Raw genomic sequence first — 24,826 nt, 5'->3', positions numbered from 1 at the left:
GCAACATACATATTTATATATAACTACACATTCAATCACAAGCTATATAGAAGTCTAAAAAAGGCAATGTAGACAAAGTTATAATGATATGTATTTATCAGTAGTTCTACAGGATGCAATGTTTCTACATTATGCACACACACACACACACATATATATATATATATATATATATATATATATATATATATACTATGATAAGGTTACCCTAGTAGAACTTCTGAAGTAATAGCAGAGGTAAAAAACCTATCGACAAAATATTAGCTGATTGTTTTTTTTTAGTTTCTTTTTTAAATTTTTTTTTTATGAGAACCCTTTTTCAGAGTCTTTATCAAGGTATTTAGTTGCATAATGGTGCACACTGTACTGTTAGCACAGGTATTGGACATTGAGATTATAAAAGAAAAATAGAGCTGAGATCAAGGAAGTAAAACTAAAATTACTATCAAACAACAGTGTTTATGTTATTCATCACCCCCAAGGGATATAAATAATATTACATCTGCATCACACCAGTCTAGTTACCCAGAGCATTTGTCAACTTTTACTTGGAAGCATTCTGGATTAAGAAGATTTAGCATATGAGAGTAATTGTGTACCAAGAATTATCTACGGTTGCCAGAGGGAGAAGGATCTGGAAACACAATGATGCTCATAAGAGAAATATTTTCTCTTTTTTTTTACCAGCTGATTCATGATGTGTAAATGAAAATATCAACAATTGAGGTTATGTTAAAAAGTATTTTACACACAAACAAATGTTGAGGGTCTGACCACAGTCAAGCACTTGCTCAAAAAGAGTGTATACATTTAAAGGTCCATTAAAACAAATCAGAACAAATTCTACAGAATCCAACAAAAAAGACAAGCAAGCAAACAAACAAACAAACAAACAAAAAACTAAAACAATAAAAGCTCAGTTTAAAAAAAAAAAAAAAAAAATAGCAGAAAGGTGAGATATATTTCTATAAATGGAATCTACCTAAAATGTAACGTCTACTTATAACTATCATGTGCAGGATTGGTTTTGTGAGGGTCCACTACGAATCTGAGACATTTCAGAAAGCTTTTAATGGGAATTCTAGAGACAGTTTGGGGCCGTGCAAGTGAAAACAGGTAAGATATCTGTTTTTAAATATGGGGCCATATGTGCACCAGTAAATATTAAGTATTGAATAAAATAAAAGTGATGGTTAAAATTACCGGGAAAATTAAATTGCTGCAGATTTGCAAGAGTAAATCAGGACTATTAAACACTTTTCATTTCCGTTAAACCACTTTAGAGTACCATAAAAATCAAGACGCACAGCAGTAAACATCTCAGAGAATGTAATACTGTGATAGATAATAAAATAAATGAATTAAGAGGATTAAAAATGCTTGGCCTTGTGAATCTGCAAACTGATTTTACAAATACATATAATACACATATCAAAGAAGTTTACTGCTCTCCAAATATTAGCCAAGTATACCATGCTGGAAAAAAGAAAACTAAAATAACATTCATGATGTATGACTTTGGCAGAAATGGGTTAGGTGCATATCTGCTGAAAAATTGTACTTCCATCCAATAAAATGGGCCTGCATTATCTACTGTAAGTGTCTAAGTGATGTACTTTCTTTCTGATCTGTGTTAAGGTATCTCATAAATGCCACAGGAAAGCTGTACAATGTTACATAGGTTGATTAACAGGGTGCTTTATATGGAGGATTAAACTTCTTAAGATGGATCCTGTATATTAAACATAGTGTTCCACATTTGCGGTTTATTCCGAATTTTACCGAAAAATTACATGATTTCTTTTGTAACTAGGCGTCAGTTTTTACTTATTTATACCTGATTTTGTCTATATATTTTTAGTGGATGATGAATGAGGAGAAAACATGAATCAGTTTATGAATATTCAAAAGAAAATGAATGTTTCGAAGTATACAAAAAGCAAAAATAGCAAAGGTGGGTCAGATGAGCCAGAGGATGCATAGCGCTGCAAATATTGTTGCATTGAGGTACATGTTGGCGCTGACAATGAAGGAACATACTGAAAAATAAGCAACACGTTCAACTAAAACAAGAAAGTGAACTGAGAGACAAGCAATCAATTTATGCGGCTTTTACACACCGTTTCATAAAAAGAGAGTGCAAAATGACTGTTAATGAGTTTGTCAGAGCTCTGTGCTTTGCTGGACAGTCATTGTTTACTGCAGAGGTATGTATTGGTGACTTCGTGCGACAGTACTGTTTGTCCATCAGCTAAAACACTGTCTAACGATGACAATGTAATCGTAAATATTTGACAGAAAAAGGTGATGCTTTAGTTGGTAAACATTGGAATGCATTGATGTAACTGTCTTTGTGATTTCTGACGCGCCTCCCGATGGCTTGCACCACCCAGTTCGTGCTGATGTCATATTCATACCTTCTGTAGGTACTATTTCTGTCAGCGCAGCGATTGCCAAAACATTCGCAAAGTACCAGCTAATTTGGGAAAACGGGGCTTCGACTTGCACAGATTCTGCTCATTAAACATGCCAGGGACATTATTAATGAGAAACCACGCATCATATTCCACATGAAAAGTGTGTATACTGAAATTTTTACGCCAGATTTTTACCGATGTTTCAATTAAAAACTATTTTTTTACTGATTTTATCCCTATTTTAATATATGTAAAATAAACTCTGAAAAATTCCCCCAATTTTTTATTTTTTTAAGATAAAAACCGAAAATGCGGAATACTACGTATACAGTAACATATGGAAAATATAGAAAAGTTTAATCATACCAGTGCAGATGTCATTTACTTTCAAAAAGGAACATTAGATCAATGTCAAACCATTCAATCTCTTATAGTTCTTGTGATTGCTATTATTGTATAGTACATAAACCACTCCGCGTATCTATCCTCAATATGCTGAAGTTTGGTTATATTGTGATCCTGTTATTTTGGTCCTGTTTTAAAAAGTCTTTCAGCATTAATCCAAAAAATAACAACAGTTTCAATGTCTGGATCATCTGGAGGCGGAGGGAACAACAAGTGAATTTCCTTGATGTTTAAATAAGTTAGGGAGACGTAAATAATTGAGTAAGAGAAGGAAGACCTCCAAGAACCCTTCCCAAAACAGCATAGGGTAAAAAAGGAGCCTGATGGTCAGCTGCATCAGACCTGTACTATTCAACATGTTACTTAAGTAAGAATTAGTATCAGTATTTTATGCCTTATGTATTTTCTTAAATGTAATTTAATAGCCCTGAAACCCACTGTATCAGGCGTTACCAATGGTTATGGACCAGTCCAGTAAAAGTGATTTATATAACTTATTAGGACATAATTCTGAGTAAATCCCAGTGCTAAATTACACTGTTATCATTTTTTCACAGAAATAAACTGCTGCCCATGCCCCTGTGCCATAGAAATTGCTCACACAAGCTTGAACAAAAGTTGAAAATTAGCTGTAAATCCAAGTACTACTCAGAAAGCATACTGCCTGCTGTAAACAGATTAGCATCCTTCTGTGTCCTCTGGAATATATACTTAGCAATTAATTTTCTTCTGTGCCCTATTTACAGTCTTCAATGTAGACTAACATTTGAGAGTCTGGAAGTAAGGCCAGCAGTAGACTTCAGTATGATAATGAATGTCAAAGATGATTTTTTGGATCTCAATGTGCAGAACAACATTTTGGAAGTCTATTAACCTGAATGCCAAATAAGCAATTCCTCAGCCCAATAAAACATGTACTTTTTAGAAGTTATTTTAATCTTTGCTTGTTCATTACTGGCAGTGTTATGTTTTTAAAGCAGACAAAGCAAGGTAGCTTATCATCCTGTAATGAGCCATTCATACTTTCAGGGTGTGGGTCAATTATATGATGCTTGTTAAGCGTAGTTTGTTTCGTGAGGAGAGACACGCCCAGCAGTTTTTAAAACGGCAAACTTTTTGTTTTCCAAATTTAGTTTTTACTTTGGCTCAGGTTAAATCAATTTTAAGTCACACTACTGTAAATTCACTTCTTATGTCACACGCAATACACCTTTTACTTGCTTGTGTACTGTATCTGTAACACAGAAAGTGAATGGGTAGAGGAAACTGTTCTTCCCAGTAAAGCTGTAGTGTAGCTAGGCTTAACCCGAAAAAAATAGTCTTACATTATGTAATTTTAACTAGAGGTAAGAGGTAAGTGATTTTCACAACCTTGTTTATTATACCTAGTCACAGCAAGTGTGATGTGTATGTGTGTTTAATATAACTTTTTCTGCTGTATTTTGCTTTGCACAGTATTCCAACTCATTACAGTCTATTCACGGGCCGCCTTTAAGGGTTGACAATTAGTAAATAGACAAGACAGATATGACTCTTACTACTCGAGAACCGTGAGGAGCTTCCTCAGCGGTCTGGGAGCAAAATACCCATGAGAGCAAGAGGTTCCGGTATCCGGTACCACATTCTAGTGCCTGGGGAGACTCGGCTAACCATAGGGACAGAAAGGTGACAGACCTGGAATAAGAAAGATTTAGACAGGGCTGGCACCAGGTGGTGACCTCATGGTCGAGGTCAAGCCGGCATCCGGTGCCATGTCACGTGCCCTGAAAGAACCTGTGAAAAGTACAGTTGTGGCCGGGGCTCCCCTCTGGCATCCCAAGAGAACCTCAGATGTGAGTGGCGCAGCTGAACCCAAGGCAGAGGGAGTGGTTGTCACTGCCCCCCAAAGATGGGACCCCCAGCTTCCATAAACCTCACTGTAAAGAGAAAGACGCTTGCTGCACACATGGATATAAGCTAGAAACATTAGAAGCAAGTTAAAGTGTTAATAGGACAACTATGGATTCGTGGCCATCTGTGCTGTGGAGCTGAAAAACCCCTGCTTTATTTAACTTTAATGGGGAAAAACCTCTGGTGATCCTATCAGAGAGGACACCCCCACTCCGCTAGGCTGCTGCAATGAGATGATCTGATATAAGTCTCTTTTGCTGATGAAAACAAATGCCCCAGAAAGCTGTGTTTTGATGGTACTGTAAACTCTGCACATCCCATAAAGCCAAAGAAAGTTATGAGTGGGGAGGCTGAAGGCAAGCTCTTTTTGATTCCTCGAAGAGTCAGCTGGTCAAAAGGCGAATCAGTTGCTGATTGCTTTGCAAGAACAAAAAATGAATGCAAGTATTCACCCCTTACCAATAATGTCACATTTGGTTGAATTACATAAGGTGCACAGTCTTCCAAACTAACTTTTTATTCAAAGCTGTAGTCGTTAAACTGAACACTGTTATATGAGAAGGATGTTAAATGTCAGCAAAACTGGCAAAGAAAATATATAAAATGAAATTTATTGGTCAGCCCCTGAAATCATCACTTGGTAGAAGCACCTTTGCAGCAATCACTGCTGAGTCTTTTTGGATAGGTCTTTACTAGCTTTGCACAGTAGGATGATGACATTTTGCCCATTCTTCATGGGAAAATTGCCCCAGTTCTGATAAGTTTGTTGGGGATCGTAGGACTGCAATCTTCAAGTCTTGCCCTAAATTTTCAGAACTTTGACTGGGTCAGTTTCTCAAAAAGGTTTTCCTCAAGGATTCGCCTGTACTTTGCAGCATCCATTCTCCCCTCTATCCTGTCAAGCTTCCCAGTCCTGGCTGAAGTGAAGCATTCCCATAACATGATGCCTCCACCATGCTTGACAGTTGGAATGGTGTTGACTGGGTGATGTGCAGTGTTGGACTTGCACCAGACGTAACGCTTGGAATTTAAAACGAAAAGTTCAATTTTTGTCTCCTCTGACCACAAAACCTTTTTCCACCTGTCTGCAGTATCATCTACATGCTCTTTCGCAAACTCCATCCATGCTTTAAGATGAGTCTTTTTGAGTAATGGCTTCTTTCTTGCCACCCGTCCATACAGGCCAGCTTTGTGTAGGGACCGGCTTATTGTTGATGTGTGAACACTGACTCCCATCTCAGACACAGAATTTTACAGATCTCTCAAGATCATTGCTGGCTTCAGAGTGACATCCCAAACCAGTTTCCTGCTTGCCCGGCTGCTCAGTTTGGGAGGACGACCTGATCTGGGTAGTGTCTGGGTGGTATGATGCATCTTCCACTCAGTGCCTTTTAAATTTTCTTGTTCCCTTCTCCTGCTCTGTGCCTCTCTACCACTATATCCTTGACTTGTTTCAAAAGCTCCATGGCCTTCATAGTTGCTTTGTTGGATCACTATGTGAGTTACAACTTGAAAGTCTTTATACACCTGAGGGAAATTATCTACAAGTTAAGCCACTCTGTGTACACACAGGCTGAAACCATTCAGTCATTTAGTGACCTTTCAAACAAATCATCTGCATCTGAACTCATTTAGGGATGCAGCTGCAAAGGGGGTGAATACTTATGCAACTGAGATTAATCTGTTTTTCTCTGTAAATCTTACTTATTTATATTCTATATGCATTGTTTTAACTTTTTCAGTGTTGAACAAAATGTGCAGGGGGGTGAATAATTCTGAAAACCACTGTAGATGAATATAGATTGACAGATATGATAGCAAAAGAGAAGCTCCCGTTCTGCCCACCCGAAACTGACTTAAGCTCGGGAGTCAGGTTTCAAGACCGTGTTCCTGATCGAAGGCGGAACCTTGCTATCCGGACTATGTGTGAGGACTGGACTGAGACAGGATTGAGGTATGAAATGGAGATCGTAGTGAGAGAGGGGCCCTCTCCAACACCCAGGGGTGGAAAGTAACAAAGCAAAAATACTTTGTTACACTACTTAAGTATTTGTTTTTGGAATCTATACTTAAGTACTTTATTTTGGGGATATTTGTACTTTTACTCAAGTACATTTGTTTGGAAAATATTGTACTTTTTACTCCACTACATTTCCCAGAAGCATATCTTTACTTTTCTTAAAGCACACTGACTCGTGCGATGGCCAGGATTCTAACTGGGTAAAGCAGAGCCGCATCCACAGTATCTGCTTGCTTTGATGATGACATAGTATGCTGATGCCCAACCAAAGACCGTTTAGATTTTTTTTTTTAAATAACCAATCAACAAACACGTTTAGCTGTGGAGGATGCATTAATAGTTTAGAAGAGTAATAGGAATCTACAAGCAGTTTCAAAACAGGATTCAAATTTTTTACATTTGAGCCTAGAATTGTTTTATGAATTGTGTTTTATTTATGGATAAGACAAAAATTTTAATTCACGATTTGACATTTAAATTAAGTATTTGAGCCCGAAGGAGTGGGCTTAATTGTGTGGTAATGCTCGCTTTATGTAGTTACATGACTGAGCCGAAGACAAGAAGGCTCTTGAGGGCTCAAATGCTACTAGAATCTGGATATGTTAAACAAAATTAAAAAAAAAAAAAAGTTATCCTGATTTTATGAAGAACTAGTTTGTGTTGCTAAGCGTTTACCACAGTATTCCATGAGTAATGCGGTTTTCTCAAAAAACATTGTGGTCTGTTCAGACTCTTTGGTTTAATCCAAGCGGAGGACACGATAGGCTACTTCAAGTTGCGGCATAAATAACAATATAATACAGTACCGTATTTAATTAAAATATTCTACTTACATGCAACTGTTCATACCCTGTTTTATGAAGTGTTTGTTATTGATAACTTTAAAAAAAAAATGCATAGGATTTGAGTGCATACTTGTACAGCCAGCTAAATATCAGACTTACTGTTAGGCTACTTTTCTAAATGTGTTATTAGTAATCGTGCTGTTGTGTTCATAAAGTTTATTCAAAGTGAGGTCAGAGAACAAGTACCTTGTCTGTGTTGCTGGTGATCCGTTGAAATAAAGTTATTGAATGTCAGTCTGCATCCATGTTTAAAAAAAAAACACTTATGAATAAAACCATAGAGCAGTTGCTAAAGCCGCTGATTGACACTATTTTCGATTGAGTTTTTTATATATATATATATATATGCTACTCTAAAATTAAATAGATACAGTAAGGACAGCTAGGAAGCAGACATTGACAGACTGTGTTCAGAGTGTATGTACAATAAGAATGGAGATTTTCTTCCATCAAGCAGGAAAAGGTAAATAATATCAGAAGCGAATACATACTTGAGAAATGATACTTTTGTACTTTTGAATACATACTTGAGATACTTGAGATATGTACTCAGTTTTCTAGGAGGGTACTCAGACTTTTACTTAATTATTTTTCAAAGTAACACTAATACTTATTCCACACCTGCCGACACCCTGAATTTTGCTGAAGGATGACATTTTAAGTAATGTCACTAACAACAACTTTAAAACACTTGGTTCAAAATGTATTATTACTGTACCTGTCTTCGTAGGTCTCTTGTTTTTTTGGTCATCTTATCAATGGCGATGTTAAGTAGGTCTCCTTTTTCCTTTCGGCCAGTCTGAAAAATAAAAACAAACAGCAAACTGTTTAATTGTTATAAGAAAAAAAGTTGTACATTTAGCCATGTAATTGAGCCATAGTGCTGCTGGAATAAATTATACTAATTATATCCCTTTTAGATTGCTCTGAACTGGCTGGTACGGTTTCGCTCATTCAGTGAAAGAGAGAGCTTGGATAAAGTGGGTACAATCCTGTTTCCTGGTAACGACAAAGGAGAACGGTTAAATGAGACTGCTGTAGTTCCTTGTTAAAAATTTGTAACATGAATGGTGTTACATAAATCTTTGTTTTGAGGCTTGCAGTATCATATCTTGGATATGTCGTTTCAGCTGGCAACCCTTTATAAATGCAAGCTCATTTCTCAAGGACCTGTCCCATAGGTAGACAAAGAAATAACATGGGGGAAGAAAAAAGAAAAGTGCTTGCTCATACAGTTGTATTTTGAAGGCAAAAAATAAATACATTTATTAAAACAAAATGTTCACAGAAACAACAATGTGAAATCAACCAAATGACTGAGCCATGCCCAACGTGAAACACAATGAAGCAGTGTTTTTTGGGAAGCTGACAAGAAACAAAGAACATTGGTAGGCAAGCAGATTATTAAGTTTTTTTTTTTTTTTTTTTTTTTTTTTTTTTAATATTTGATTGTATTTACCCACACGTAACACAAAACACAAACACAAATCCACAGTGCGTGCTAAAATGCTTGTGGTGTAAATACAGTTATTCATGAAACAAAGTGGACTGATGTCCGGGTAAGTGCTGGCCAGTATATTCTTTAGATATGACAACAAACAAACAAAACACTCACAATAATAATTCACGTCTTTAACTAATGCAATCGCTCCTCCAATCCGAGGCTGTCACATTGTTTCCCTTCCACATTGATGATTTAGTGTATCGTAGCTCCGTCCCCTTTCTAGATGACCAACTTACTTCCAAACCTGGGACTGAATTGTCTGGCTATCCAGTCCAGGACACTCTGTTCATTTTACACAGTGCCCTCACAGGTCAGGAGAGACATTTATCACCAAGAATCATTCTGTCTTTGTCATACAGAAGAAATGGCAAGGATAGGATGGAATAGCAGAGTAGTTTCTCCATTTCACATTTTTCGAGTACAACTTAAAAAAAAAGGACAGTGGCGAAACAGATTCCAAGATTGACTGAAGAGGGCACAAAAATTCATGTAAGAAAGAAGAGCATCAAGCAGTTGCTGATATATGACAACATCAAGAGACCCAAACACTCTATGAAGCTATAAATATAAATTAAGAGAACACTGTGATAACTTGCGGCACTTTTGAATAACTGACCTGCATTACTTGTTTAATGTTTGAGAGAATCATGGATAACGAGTCACAGTTTCTTTTTGGGAAATAACCCACATACAGAACCAAAGTGGGCTTCTATAGCCGAGTCATATACAGTAGGCTCAGCAGTGTTGGAGTCAAGTCCACATTATCCGAGTCCAAGGCCAAGTCCTCTGGAGTCCGAGTCCGAGTCCTTGAGTCCAACAAAAAGTTGACTGGCCAAATTTTGGAAAGTATAAATAATAATAATAATAATAATAATAATAATAATAATAATAATAATAATAATAATAATATTGAAATTATATGCCGGCCTATGCTTGCATCAGCAGTACTTGGTAAACTACAGAGAATCTGGATAGATAAGGGAATAACTTTGAGAACAAAAGTGGTAAACACTCAGTTTTATTATATAGATCAGAGGCCTGCACCTTGGCAGGTCAAAATAAACTACAGGCACATTGAACATGATTGATTTCCATTACATGAGAGTAGATGATGAACTTGAACTCGGCTCTCGCCAAGATAAGCACCAACTAAGACATAGCTTTGCAGTAAACTAATGTGATCCATCTGCATCTCCATCCATTTGCGTTGTTTTCCATCTGATGATGTAGATATCCTTTTGTCTGGTGTTGATTGCTGAAGTGTAATGCTGGCTCAAGGGATCAGCTCATTTTGCCTCCCCAGCACATCAGCACACACAACGGCTGCGATGCTGGCTCCGGGGATCAACCCAGTGCGGTCTCCCCAGTGCATCAACATGACAACCGTCTGGATTGAGCTAAGTAGGGTACATCTCTGGGGTCTTCAAGTGGGCACCTTCCATTCTCTGTGTTTCGTTGACTAGCCCACGATGCCTCAAGAGGGCTCAAAAGTGATTCTGGCATCCGCAGCATCACTCCCCTCCATCCTCCACTCAGCTCAGCCCAGCTTACTTACCTGTACATCAGCGTTGCTTTCTTTCTATTGTGCTTGAGATCCCCATCCAGAATCTTTCCGTCTCAACCACAGCTAGTTGCTGCTCCTTTCTGCTGCATTACAGCCAATGGAGATTAAATGAGTAACATAAGGACCTAACATCCTACAAAGCAGTACAAATTATGTATGTTGCTGCCGCGCTATAATTCATATCATTAAGTATTGGAAAACATATATATATATATATATATATATATATATATATATATATATATATATATATATATATATATATATATATTTATTTATTATATTATTTATTTATTTATGTTCAAAAACATGTTTTATCCATGAGTAAAAAAACATGCTCAATAGGTGCAGTAGATGGGGAACTTTTGGCAATTATCAGCCCAAATCTGAAGCACTACTTGGACAATCTGTACAAAATGCTGGATGATCTCCAGGTACTTTGCCATCTGGGTGTTCGCAGTGATCTGATTTCCACTGCTGCCGCGTTTCATGTGGCTTTGATAATGAGCCAGCAATGGTGATGCATTCACTGATGGTGATGCTTGGGTATTCACCACCGCCTGGTCTTCTGTATCACCTGCTTCAACTTTGGATTACTCCGAGTTGGATGACATTGGCTTGAAAATCAAAGTCAACGTAACAGTCCAGCAAAAACACCTCTTGAAGTTTCTTCCTCTTTTTTTATTATCGCGATTTTGGGAAGCTACTTTACTAATAATGCAAACGGCTTGCTGTAACTGCCAGATCAGTTATGTTACGTATGTGTACTGGGTGTGTGTCTAATCCCATAACCACTCTGCATTATCTGTAATGGAATGACTATTATTTAGTAATACAATATACCTGCCTGACTCCTGGTTGTAAGCATCTGTGCTTAAAATAACAGAGATGTTAGGTGTAAGAAACCAAGCGGCATGAAGGGTAAATTTGACTGCAGGATGGATCCTGTTATATGGTCTTGTCGCGGTCTCGGTCGAGACTTCGAGTCCTCAGGGTGCCAAGAATGAGTCCAAGACCTAGCCGCGGTCAAGCCCGAGACCTGGAAAATCTGGTCGTGAAACGAGACTGATCTCGAGTCCTGAGGCTCAGTACAGCACCTCTTACATGTCTTGGTCCTGTTGGCACTCACAGCCTGTTGTATATGGGCTCTGATTGGAAGAGTAGCTCGAGGGGCTGCATTATATCAAACATTACATTCATATTTATACTCATATTCAATGTATAAACCACTGGAGGTGGAACTGCAGGGGCAGAAGTATATTTTCACCTTGGTGGATTTTGATATCATTGTTTTATTATTATTATTATTATTAGTAGAACCAGGGTGTTTCAGGGGGCTGGTGCTGGGGCTCCTCCCTTGTGTCAACCAGCTAAAATACCTGTCTGTCACCCTAAAATTACCTGTCAGATCCTTTTTAAACTTTAGCCAACTCCCTAATTCTTGTCTTGCTTTTCAGTTTTGTGCGTACCACACAGATTTGCAGACTGAAACTTACAACAAAAATTTTGTTTTCATTTTGTTTAAAAACGACTACTCAGTTTTTGTTTTCATCCAATGAAGATTTTTCCAACCTGTTTGATTCAGATCTCAAAATTAATCTCATTCTTAATTGGCAATGTACTGTACATTTAAAACACGGCGATACATTAATTGAAAAGATATTTGGAGATATTGCTCGAATAAGGTTAGAGCTGCTTTACTCATCCTTTACTCATCCATTCGTTATGTGTTGAAGCACTTATGTGCATGCTTTCCAAGATGGTGTAAAAAAGACATCCTTTTGTCATACAAAAGTGCACAACTTTTGACACCTGAGACTGAACCACTTGAAAATCCTAACTGTTGGCAAATTACTCTATATTAAAAAAACACTGGGGTAATCAGAAATCTTACCATGAGGAGTCAGTTTGTGCTGGAATGTTAAGAAAATGTCAATTACATAAACTTCAATGGCAGGGATAAAGCTATCAGGTACAACTGCAACAAAAGCTGCATACTAAAAAAATGCAAATTGTGCTCTTATTTCTGTGCTGACTGGTGGCATCTGTTTTTTGTTTGAATAATTCTGGAAGATACATATATGCCTATAACTGATCCAGCAAATAATATTCAGGGGCCTAGCTCCTTCTTGCATGGTAAAAACCACAAACATATCTGACAAACATAAATCAAAAACGAAATTTAGATCGCCTTTACATTGTTATTTTTTCCAGGCTGGGCCTAAACGCAAACGGTTACTGTCACTTCCAATTTATTTGGCACCACTGAACTATAAACATTATTGTTTCCCATTAGCCTGTGGATTTGCTGCAGGGAAGGGAAAATATCCCACAGAACACTTCATAATCGAAATCAAACGTGCATAAGCATATTTGTAACCCACGACTGGTGAGAGGCTGATTGGAAATAATGGAGGCTGACACTTTTTCTGATAACAGCTAAAACCTTTACACACAAAGAGCTGCAGCAGTACAGGCTGCAGCATTAGACTACAGCTCCTGCATCTTGTTCACCCAGTGCCTCTGTTAATTTGAATGGATTTTTCATCAGGGTGAATGAATCTGCTTCTTCTCTGTGCAGATAATTTTTTTGTTACAAGCACAAAAGCTGTACTTATGTAACACAGGAACTGAAAGAAAAAAAAGACAAAGTCTAAAATGGGGCTTTGTTTCTAGTTTAAGCAGAGGCTTTTACATTCAATCCTATTGATATCATGCCTCATTCTGGTATACTATCATAAAAGCACATCAAAGCGTAATACATGTAGTAAAAGCTTTGTAAATCATAGCTAGGTATGGTGCAATGGAAAATCGTGTATAGTATAATGAAAAAATACAGTAGGAAAAATAATGTACAGGTATATATACAGTAGTTGGTACGGTAGTTAACAGAAAATAAGGTTGTAGGCACAGAACAAGAAAACTGCTGATCTTAAATTCAAACTCATGTGTGAACAGATTAATATCCTAACATGATTCCCTATCTACAGACAGTGTTTAGAAGGTAAGGTACCAGATTGTTTATCCCAGAGTTGTTTTGAAAACTCCTTGGTCTTCATGGTAGTATCTTTGCTTTGAATGCACTACCCAACTGTGGGACCTTACAGAGACAGGTGTATTTAATCTGAAATCATGTGAACCACTTTTACTGCACACAGATGGACTACATTTAACTTATTGTATGAATTCTGAAGGCAATCGGTTGCACCTGAACTTATTTAGGAGTGTCATAGAAAAGGGGGTCAATACTAACGAAGACTTTTCAGGTTTTTATTTTTAATTGGTTTGTTTTTTCACCCACCCATTTTTTCACACATTGAAAGTGTTGAGTAGGTTGTGCAAATCAAAGGAAACAAATCCCATTTAAATGCATCAAGATTTCGGGTTGTAACACAACAAACTGTGAAAAGGTCCAACGGGGGTGAATACTTACTATAGGCACTGTAAGTAATATTGGTAAATAGAACCCAGTGGTCTTACAGTGAACATTTGAACATGGCTGAACATTTTTTGGCTGTGGTGTCATAGACAGTACAAAGTAATAATTATCCATGATGAACAGGCTTGCAAATTATAATGCCATATTCAGTGGTGGGTTTGGGGTTGTTTTTCGGTAAAAAACTGACTGCTTCATTCCTCCTTCAGTGTGAAGCTGTATACACACTTTCAATTATAAGCCTCAAACATCCAAACAAGATGACGTATGCATGGGGACGAATTTAATATTTGTGGGAATACACTGTATAGGAAAGACAGGCAGGACAGAAGAGGAGGAGGGGTAGCGCTATACATAAGAAACAGTCTTGAAGCCCAGGTGTTAAACCTGGACAAAGAAAATAAAACCGAATCAATATGGGTCAGAATAACGGACAAAAATTCAAAAGGCATAATAATAGGAGCATGCTATAGACCGCCAGATTCAGACGGTGAGCACAATAATCTGTTATACAATGACATTAGAAATGTGTGTAGCAAAGGAGAAGCCATACTAATGGGGGATTTCAACTTCCCCCAAATAAAATGGGAAAACCCGGTGGGTAGCGCGAAGGATGAAATAGAAATGGTGGAAATGACAAATGACTGCTTCCTAACACAATTTGTGAAGGCACCCACTAGAGGGGAGGCATGCCTTGATTTAGTCTTTTCAAATAACGAAGATAGAATAACTAAAACAGAGGTCAGAGAACCACTGGCAAACTCAGACCACAACATGGTCTCATTTGAAGTGTTTTTTAAATCCCCAAAAGTAATGACTAAAGCTAAGGTTTACAATTTTAGAAAAGCAAACTATGAAGGTATGAAACAGAGACTAACAGAAGTAGATTGGAGTAAAATAGAGAAAACACCCACAGAAGAAGGATGGTTGTTCTTCAAAAATGTAGTACTAGAGGCACAAAACAATTATATCCCTAAAGTAGACAAATCTAAATGTAAAACTAAATTGCCAAAATGGTTTAATAGATCAATTAAAAAAAATATTCAGCGAAAAAAGGCACTTTACAGAGCATTAAAAAAGGACCAAAAAGAAAGTACGCAGAAAGAGTACACAGAACTGCAAACGCAAGTCAAAAAGGAAGTTAGAAAGGCCAAGAGAGAAATAGAAATGAACATTGCTAAGGGAGCTAAAACCAATTCCAAAATGTTTTTCCAATATTACAACAGCAAGAGAACATTCAAAGAGGAGATTAAATGTTTAAGAGATACAAATGGCAAAATCGTAGAGGAAGAAAAAAAAATAGCAAATATGTTAAATGATTACTTTTCACAAGTTTTTACAAAGGAAGATACTGACAACATGCCCCACATGTCATCCAGTTCCTATCCAGTTTTAAATAACTTTAGCATAACTGAGGCAGAAGTGTTAAAGGGACTAGGAGCTCTTAAAATAAACAAATCCCCTGGGCCGGATGAGATCCTCCCAGTAGTACTCAAAGAAATGAAAGAAGTAATTTACAAACCGCTAACCAAGATCATGCAGCAGTCTCTTGACACAGGGGTGGTACCGACAGACTGGAAAATTGCAAACGTAATACCGATCCACAAAAAGGGAAACAAAACTGAACCAGGTAACTACAGACCAGTAAGCCTGACTTCTATTATATGCAAACTTATGGAAACTATAATAAGATCCAAAATGGAAAATTACCTATATGGTAACAGGGTACTGGGAGACAGTCAACATGGTTTTAGGAAAGGGAGATCGTGCCTAACTAACTTGCTTGATTTTTTTGAGGATGCAACATCGATAATGGATAATTGCAAAGCATATGACATGGTTTATTTAGATTTCCAGAAAGCTTTTGACAAAGTCCCGCACAAAAGATTAATTCTCAAACTGAACGCAGTTGGGATTCAAGGAAACACATGTACATGGATTAGGGAGTGGTTAACATGTAGAAAACAGAAAGTACTGATTAGAGGAAAAACCTCAGAATGGAGTGTGGTAACCATGGAGTACCACAGGGATCAGTATTAGGTCCTCTGCTATTCCTAATCTACATTAATGATTTAGATTCTGGTATAGTAAGCAAACTTGTTAAATTTGCAGACGACACAAAAGTAGGAGGAGTGGCAAACACTGTTGCAGCAGCAAAGGTCATTCAAAATGATCTAGACAAGATTCAGAACTGGGCAGACACATGGCAAATGACATTTAATAGAGAAAAGTGTAAGGTACTGCACGCAGGAAATAAAAATGTACATTATAAATATCATATGGGAGATATTGAAATTGGAGAAGGAATCTATGAAAAAGACCTAGGAGTTTTTGTTGACTCAGAAATGTCTTAGACAATGTGGGGAAGCTATAAAAAAGACTAACAAGATGCTCGGATACATTGTGAAAAGTGTTGAATTTAAATCAAGGGAAGTAATGTTAAAACTGTACAATGCACTAGTAAGACCTCATCTTGAATATTGTGTTCAGTTCTGGTCACCTCGCTATAAAAAAGATATTGCTCCTCTAGAAAGAGTGCAAAGAAGAGCGACCAGAATTATTCCGGGCTTAAAAGGCATGTCATATGCAGACAGGCTAAAAGAATTGAATCTGTTCAGTCTTGAACAAAGAAGACTACGTGGCGACCTAATTCAAGCATTCAAAATTCTAAAAGGTATTGACAGTGTCGACCCAAGGGACTTTTTCAGCCTGAAAAAAGAAACAAGGACCAGGGGTCACAAATGGAGTTTAGAAAAAGGGGCATTCAGAACAAAAAATAGGAGACACTTTTTTACACAGAGAATTGTGAGGGTCTGGAATCAACTTCCCAGTAATGTTGTTGAAGCTGACACCCTGGGATCCTTCAAGAAGCTGCTTGATGAGATTTTGGGATCAATAAGCTACTAACAACCAAACGAGCAAGATGGGCCGAATGGCCTCCTCTCGTTTGTAAACTTTCTTATGTTCTTATGTTCTTAACCATAATGTCAAATCAGTGCTGAGGAAGTTAACAGTGTGGCCATGTAAAGAAACATGTTTTGAGCACATCCACATTTCAGTCTGTCTTTTTTTCATCATTACTTCAAACACCCTAGAGATTAGGTTTTTTCTCATCAATCTCAGTCAAATACTACAGTAACACTTATCATCACCAGCAATAGTAGCACGGTCATCATCATTTAGCTTTCATATAACCCCTTTCAGCAAACCAATTCATTAGCTTCTCTTCAAATGTTTCTGCAGCAGTGTGATCTACCTTATCAGCTACAATGGACATCGTTAAGCATGGCCGAGACAGCTATAAAGATCAGAAATGATACGCTATATTGTCTCATTCTCACTCACATTGTAACTGAATATATGCCAAAAGCAAACCTACAAATAAGAAACGCCTTTGCCACATGTTCAAGAATTGCATTTACATTCAGAATAGCTGTTGCTGCCCTTCTGCTGTGTATGTGAGCAGAGCTAGAATTTCATAAAATTCATTCACAAGATTGATTGAATAACCATCTCTGTGTTCCATAATGCTGCACATGTACAGTAGGAAAAGCATGATTAGAACAATCATAACAATAAATAGTATCAAGAATTATAATTTGAACATTTATACAGTATATTACGCTCATGGGTATGCAAGTATATTATAAGATTATATTGTTTTCTCACCAGACTCAATTGATACTTTGACTTCTTTCCAAAAGACTATCAAATGATAATTAAATTAATTAATACTGCAATCAGATTGCCAGCACGATTACAGTACAGTATGTGTTACAGGTCCATCTCCTATTATTTTATTGGAAGGGGTCGTGTCTTGCAAAATGTAACACGGTACATTATTTTTGTGACATACAGGTAAAGTCTTGTACTGTATAGTAAAGTAACAGTCTAGTTAAGTCAAAAACATTTTGTTAAATGTTTTTCTCTTGTTTCTTTGTTATTTTATCTCATTCTGAAAAATGTTAGCTGGGAATTGTACTACTCAAGATGTAAGATACTGACATAATGCTATTGTTAAGCTCTGTCTTTCACAGCATTATGGACAGTAATTAATTTAACTGTTTCTGGATAATAGACTTCCTAATTGGATAAAAGAGTGAATTCAAAGGGTACATAAGATTTAGACGTGTTTCTGTTCTCTGAACACCCCTGCTCGTAGATAAGGAAAGGGAAATTAAAAAATAGAGAATGCAAAGCTCAGCGAATCAAAAAGTGCTCCAACAATCGTAAGAGTTTTTGTTCTCCTTGAACATCCATCTCTTCAGATCAATGTGTTAAATGATATCAATTCTAGCTACTTGGCAGTTTAATTAATTTTAAGTGAAGCACAATTACAGTGGAGGAGAATTAAACTGGTGCAGATGCTACAGTAGGGGAAACTGCAATATTTACTCTAAATAACTGTTGAATAATTATCACATTGTACTATGAAAAAAAACAAAAAAAAAACATATGTTTCAATTTCAAAGATATGAGAGGGAAACATCTCCTATGTCTGTTATCATTAATAAAGAACTCCAAGTAAGGTCTTGTTCATAATTAATTTGTGGAAGGGGAAAAACATACAAACTTGAGCTACTGTAATTTCTGGATTTCCTGTACAAATAGGTATAAGCCTTATCTGACATATATCAGTTCATGCCAAATGGTTTTGATGAAATACTCTAAAGGCACCAGTTCATGTACTGCAATACAGTACATTTGTCCTAACAGACAAAAAGCAGTTCCTTTTGTTTCCCTAATTACAGCATGTGCGCGGTATGACTGTTTTTATGTGTCTCCTTGTTTGAAAGTTTGTTTCTTTGAAAGCTTGTCAGGCTTATAACATTTGAATGGCTTGTTGGATTAGTACAGATATTTCTATAGGGATTCTTAATGGTGTGTTTTTTTTTTTTTTTTTTAATCTCAAACTGTTCCCTGAAAAACACTGTCTTCAATTGAACACATTTTGGTATATACCACAACTGAATGTCATTTAATTTATTCTATCTCAGGTACCAATATATTCTACATCAGTTTAGTGAAACTGTAATGTACTGAATGTTTAGCTTCAAGGCAAAGAGTCTGCATCTTAGTCTGGTGAAGAGCCACAAATTACCACCATAAAAAAAATTATTAGAAAATAATAAATGATTATAATAATAAAAGAAAAGAACACCCTGCAGGGGATGTTTTGTATCCTACTATGTAGCACAACTCTTTTCACACCAGGGCTATTAAAGACATTACTGGTAAAATGAGTGTGGACATAAAGTGCTAATATATAAAGCAAACAGATGGACAATAAAAAGGAACACATTAAATACATGTAAAATGAGTTGTATATATTTTCTCCTTATGTTGTTTATATGTTGCAATATAAGTCTGTTTTTCCCCACATAATAGTTATATGTTTATTAATTTGTTAGATAGATAACACTGATTAGCATGGGGCACAATTACAGACCATTTATGTGTGGAATGATAAAAAAGTCTGAACTTTTATTAGATTGCAGAAAAACTATTGTATTGGTGATGGCAGAATCTGGTCAACTCCCATATAAAAGGAAAATGCACAATACTTTAATAAACTTTGCTTTTACTGTGATTAGTGGTGGTGTTGGGCGCTACCAAAATGTTGCTCCATAATACCAGTACTAATTCTAGTATCACAATACTTGATACTATTTTGATATCACCAGAAAAGAAACATGTTAAACAGAACAGTAATAAAAAGATATTTTTAAAAATAGGAGTTCCTGTTATTTGTAATATGTTTACTTATATGAATCGTTTGCACCATATTCCATTAGGACTAATCATAAAATGTTTTAAGACTAGAAGCGCCGGAATTTTGAACTACCTAGAAGCGCCAAACCGGTCATTTTAACTGGTAGCTTTTTAAACAGCTGTAATACAATAAAGAAAGACAAATGACAAAACTCAAAAGTTTTATTTAACATAAATCAAACATTTACATAACAGAAACACCATATTTAAATATTAAAACACAAAATATTTTTGTTGTTGAAGCCGACACCCTGGGATCCTTCAAGAAGCTGCTTGATGAGATTCTGGGATCAATACACTACTAACCAATTGAGCAAGATGGGCCGAATGGCCTCCTCTCGTTTGTAATCTTTCTTATGCTCTTAATGCATCAGTGACGTCTCTTAATGGGCCAAGAACATCCTTCATGATTTCCACAACACTAATGTCTGAGTCCTGTCATCTGCAAGAACACTGCAGACATTGTGTAGGCTTATCATGTATGAGTTTGTGCAGTGGTAGACCTAGGTCTGTTTGTTTTTTCACCAACTGCTTTGTGATCTTGGAAGACCTTGTGAATGCTGTTTTGTGCAGTCTGGATAAAGTTGCTAACACTCAATCAATGTGAATTGCCTTGTTGACAGCCAGATCTAAATTATGTCCAAAGCATGGAATCCAAGTTAGAGGCAAAAACCTTACGATTGTTTGTGGCTTTGTCAGTAGTTATTTATAACATTTTAGTGATATCCAAGTTCCAGTAATCTAAAATGTAATTAACAGCTTCCTTCAGGCCCTCAGCAGTATGATCTCTGTTCATCCCGGCACAACCTATGCACCAGGTTTGCATTTCCCTGCTTTCTGAAATGAACTGGACAGTTACTGACATGTATGCATTGGTGGATGTGCTTGTCTAGAGGTCAGTAGTGCAAAAATAAAAAGGTACTCCATATAACTGTACACTTACTGCTTCCTTTGTTTCATCATAAAGGTTTGGAATCTCTGTATTTGTGAAGAACTTGCGACTAGGATGATTATACTTGCAGTTGAGCTTGGCCAGTAGGTTTGTGAATCCTTTCTTTTCAACAGTATACACAGGCAGCTGATCCATGCAGATAAACTCAGCCACTGTTCTGTTTAAGATGTGTGCTACTTTGACCTGGAATCATACTTTTGTTGTCTGTCCAATGCAGCTGAAAGGGTTCCTTGCTTTTGCGTGGAAGATGCCATTTTAGGCGTTCAGTTGCTGACTTCTGTTTTCTGTAGAAGAAGCTAAAAATCGAATCAGAATTTTAAAAGGGTTGTGGGCTAGACTTACTATTGAAAGCTGCTGTATTAGTGCAAAATTTGCACTTACAAAATAGTGTCAGAACTGCACATACACTGTAAATCCTAACATGTCGAGGTAACTTTAAAAAATGAGGAAATTCATTGCCTTGAAAAAAAAATAACAATGTTATTTCTTCTAGTCACTTGAGTCAGTCACAATTTTTTTAACTTAATTTAAATATGAAAACTTTGCTTTTTTAAAAAAATTATTATTATTGCCTTAAAAATGTCACAAAACCTTAGACCAACAGGTTATTTTGTAAGTAGGCTATAAACTGTAAATTCTAAGCAAACAATACATTGCAATATGCCAGGGGTTAATGTTTGTACATAGGTACTGTTGTGTTATTGTTGTTGTTGTAGTGGGGGGACTATTACCTTGTGCTGTGTTGGCTCTATGTGTGTGTGTGTGTGTGAGAAAGAGAGAGAGAGAGAGAGAGAGAGAGAGAGAGAGAGAGAGAGAGAGAGAGAGAGAGAGAGTGAGTGAGTGAGTGAGTGAGTATGTATGTATCTGTATGTGAATTGCTTTTTTTTAGAAACATTGGGCTATTTCGCTCCTTAGACTTGACCATTATTAATGCTTCTCTTTGTCAACGTGCAATGAATCATGGCAGTATCATCTCCACAGTAGTACCGCCTGTCACAGTAATACCATAGCTCCACAGAGTGAAGATACTGGAACTGCAACATTTTTGTATCGCGATATACCATTGGTATCGCCCATAACTAACTGTGATATCATGCTTTATTAGCTTTGATTTACTTACTGTACTTAATGCATGCCACAATATTCTGTGCTTATAAAATTCAGAATGGAAGATCTTCTGCATTGAAAACGATACTGCTGGAACTGCCTTTTGAAAATGATACTGCTGGAACTGCCTTTTGAAAATGATACTGCTGGAACTGCCTTTTGAAAATGATACTGCTGGAACTGCCTTTTGAAAATGATACTGCTGAAACTGCCTTTTGAAAATGATGCTGCTGGAACTGCCTTTTGAAAATGATACTGCTGAAACTGCCTTTTGAAAATGATGCTGCTGGAACTGCCTTTTGTTCAGTACAGAAAAGGCATTATGGAGCAGCACTGGCTACAGCAATCTAGAAAAAAAAAATGTGTTCCCAAGATCATTTGTGAGCCACTGTAACACTCAAAACTTTTGGACAAACTTGCATTGATGTTCAACTGGATGTGCAGAAGCTCAGGGATACAATACATCACAAGTAAGAAAAATCGTCAGGCTCTTACATGCTTGATTGTTTCTGTTGTTTGCCTTGGCAAGCAAGAACTGGCATTCAAAGGGCACTATGAAGGCATCAATCCCTCAAATAGAGTTATTATGTGGATTTACTTTATCTGATTTCTGACTACGACAGCATGTTAAGCAATCACTTGTCAATAGCCACAGTATTCTCGTGAACCTCTAACAAGATTCAGAATGAATAAAAAATACAGAAAGCCAAGTACAAAGCTGTAGTGGTAGATTAAACAACTAACGATTGAAATGCAGCTCAGCTATGTGACCGACAGTGGCCCGAAAGAAAGGTTGTTCTGTGAAAATGTGTTACATTTACTAAAATAAAAATAATAATAAAAATGCTTTTAAAAAGACCAAATTCCCATTGGTAGATTCTATTGATTGTTTAGTATTACTAAACAGCCGCTACAAGATCATTACCTTTATTAAAAATGTGCGATTAATCTACCAATTGATCACCTAATGCCCATAAATTAACTGATCAAAAATTTTAATTGAATGACAGCCCTAATTAAAATACATACAAAAATAGATGTCAACACAAGAAAATAAATTCCAGCCAAGCCAACATCGATGGCTTACGCTATTTTTTTTTTCTTGTAACCAAAAAAAGATTGCAAAATGCACATTACAAGAGTTGCATATAGTAAACAGTGGCAAAATATCTTCCCTAATAAGGATAAAAGACCAGTTGGGTTCAAGTTTTTTTTTGTTTGCTTTATCCATGCATCCGATTTTTACCCACATGCCAGATAATCATAAATCAGTATTTTATATCTGAATTGTTCTAATAAATGTCATTCTGGATGACAAACTGCACAGTTTTAAATTAAGTTTACAAATTATACACAAAATAGATATTCCCATTATTTTGTTTCCATTTGGCTGCTGCTCGCTGGTGTGAGAGCTGTCTCCCTGCACGCTAAGTTTCCATAACAGCGAATTATGCTTCCAATCAATTTTCTTGATCTCGTTAACATGCATTTTAATTAATGAGCTCCCCTTATGTAATCGCTGAGACAAGAAGTGATGTACGTGACCTGCAACAATTAAGCTTTTAACATTAATGACCTCATCGACTCAATCTGAAAGCATAACAGATTGACTTTATTAATAAATGTTGTTTGAATAGCACTTGATACTTGCTACTCTTTACTATACCTCGAGTTTGATACAATAACACGTTTTTTAGTGTGTCTCATTGATAAAAAAAAAAAACAGTGTTGAGACACAAACGTGTTTTTTTATGTTTGAATGGCAAATGTTCTTTAAAATTAAAAACTCAAAACAGATAACATTATTGCCTTTTGAACTAGTAAAAAAAAAAAAAAATGCAATTAGTAAAATAAAATAAACTCAGTACTCTACCTGGAAACAAAAGAGATAGACTTTTTGTAGCAATATAAGGTGTTACTTGTTTCAGATGTAATTTATGTGTAAGAAAGCTATTTCAATTTCATTTGTTATTTTTACAGGCTGTTAGTACAAAGATATTAAAGCAGGTGGTTTAGTGTATTGCTGGTAACCTGCCCATTCTGCCCATTCATACTTTTTTCCTTGTACAAGCTGGGAAAGCAATGTCCTCCCAGCTTGCACAGTCACTGATAAGCAGACCCACAAGTCTGTTAACAAGAGTTGAATATAGCGCTTGCCTGTTCTGTAACAAAACTGGCAAACATTATGCTCACAATGTGTGTTAATGCGTCGGAAAAGTGGGTCAATAAATGCACCTCCTGAATTGTTTATTTGAATAAATTATAGCAATTGTTGAGTCCCGAGATTTATTCCTACAGTCTATTTCCACAACTCAGAATAACCCGAGGGGGTGGGTCCATTCACTGAGATCCAACATAGAAGCTCTGACTGATAGCCCAGTACTGCAAGTAACCCCTGACTTTAGCCTCAGTTAAAGACAGAAACAATTTGTGATCCAAGTCATTATTTTATTATTATAACATCTCAAAAAGCTCTGCAAATGTCTGTTAATGTAATATTCTTTGATCCCTGGATGCAGAAGCAGCTACCTCCTTTGTTATGTCAGTGTTATCTCTGTAATGCATGGGATATGAGAAACGCCCTTTTTTTGGTTTCATTCGACTCCTATCAGTCTCACTCGGCCATTGAAAGGTTTTCTCTGCTTTTTCTGGAGAAAAAATGACTAGAGACCTGTGCTTTACGTCTTTTTGATGATGTCGAACCCTGGAAAAGGAAAATTGTAATGTCGGACCTGATCCGACATAGGACCGCAAAGGGTTAAAACAGTCCCTGAGCTGCCCATTTTCCTAGAATTTAATTATTATTAAACCTTATCAGCTATTATACTAACCCCTTTAGTATTAATTAGCATAGATTTAAAGCACCAAGTTAGAGCAGTAAGCGTGGGAGGGTTGGTAAATAAGGGTTAATATG

The 24,826-nt window shown here is 36.6% G+C and overlaps 1 protein-coding gene across 2 annotated transcripts in view; it reads right to left on the bottom strand.

Moving 5' to 3' along the window:
• The window catches only part of LOC121331156 (catenin alpha-2-like), a 511,986-nt gene that overhangs the window by 100,291 nt on the left and 386,869 nt on the right, over nt 1-24,826 (bottom strand). For both annotated transcript variants that reach the window (XM_041278373.1, XM_041278382.1), the window contains exon 8: nt 8,296-8,376. In XM_041278373.1, coding sequence (XP_041134307.1) covers nt 8,296-8,376 — 81 coding nt within the window. The remainder of the gene's footprint in view (nt 1-8,295; nt 8,377-24,826) is intronic.

Source organism: Polyodon spathula, chromosome 2 (genome assembly GCF_017654505.1).
Source record: "Polyodon spathula isolate WHYD16114869_AA chromosome 2, ASM1765450v1, whole genome shotgun sequence".
Classification (NCBI taxonomy): Eukaryota; Metazoa; Chordata; class Actinopteri; order Acipenseriformes; family Polyodontidae; genus Polyodon; species Polyodon spathula.
Note: the sequence above shows the minus strand (reverse complement) of the source record. Positions and strands in the feature narration are given on the sequence as shown.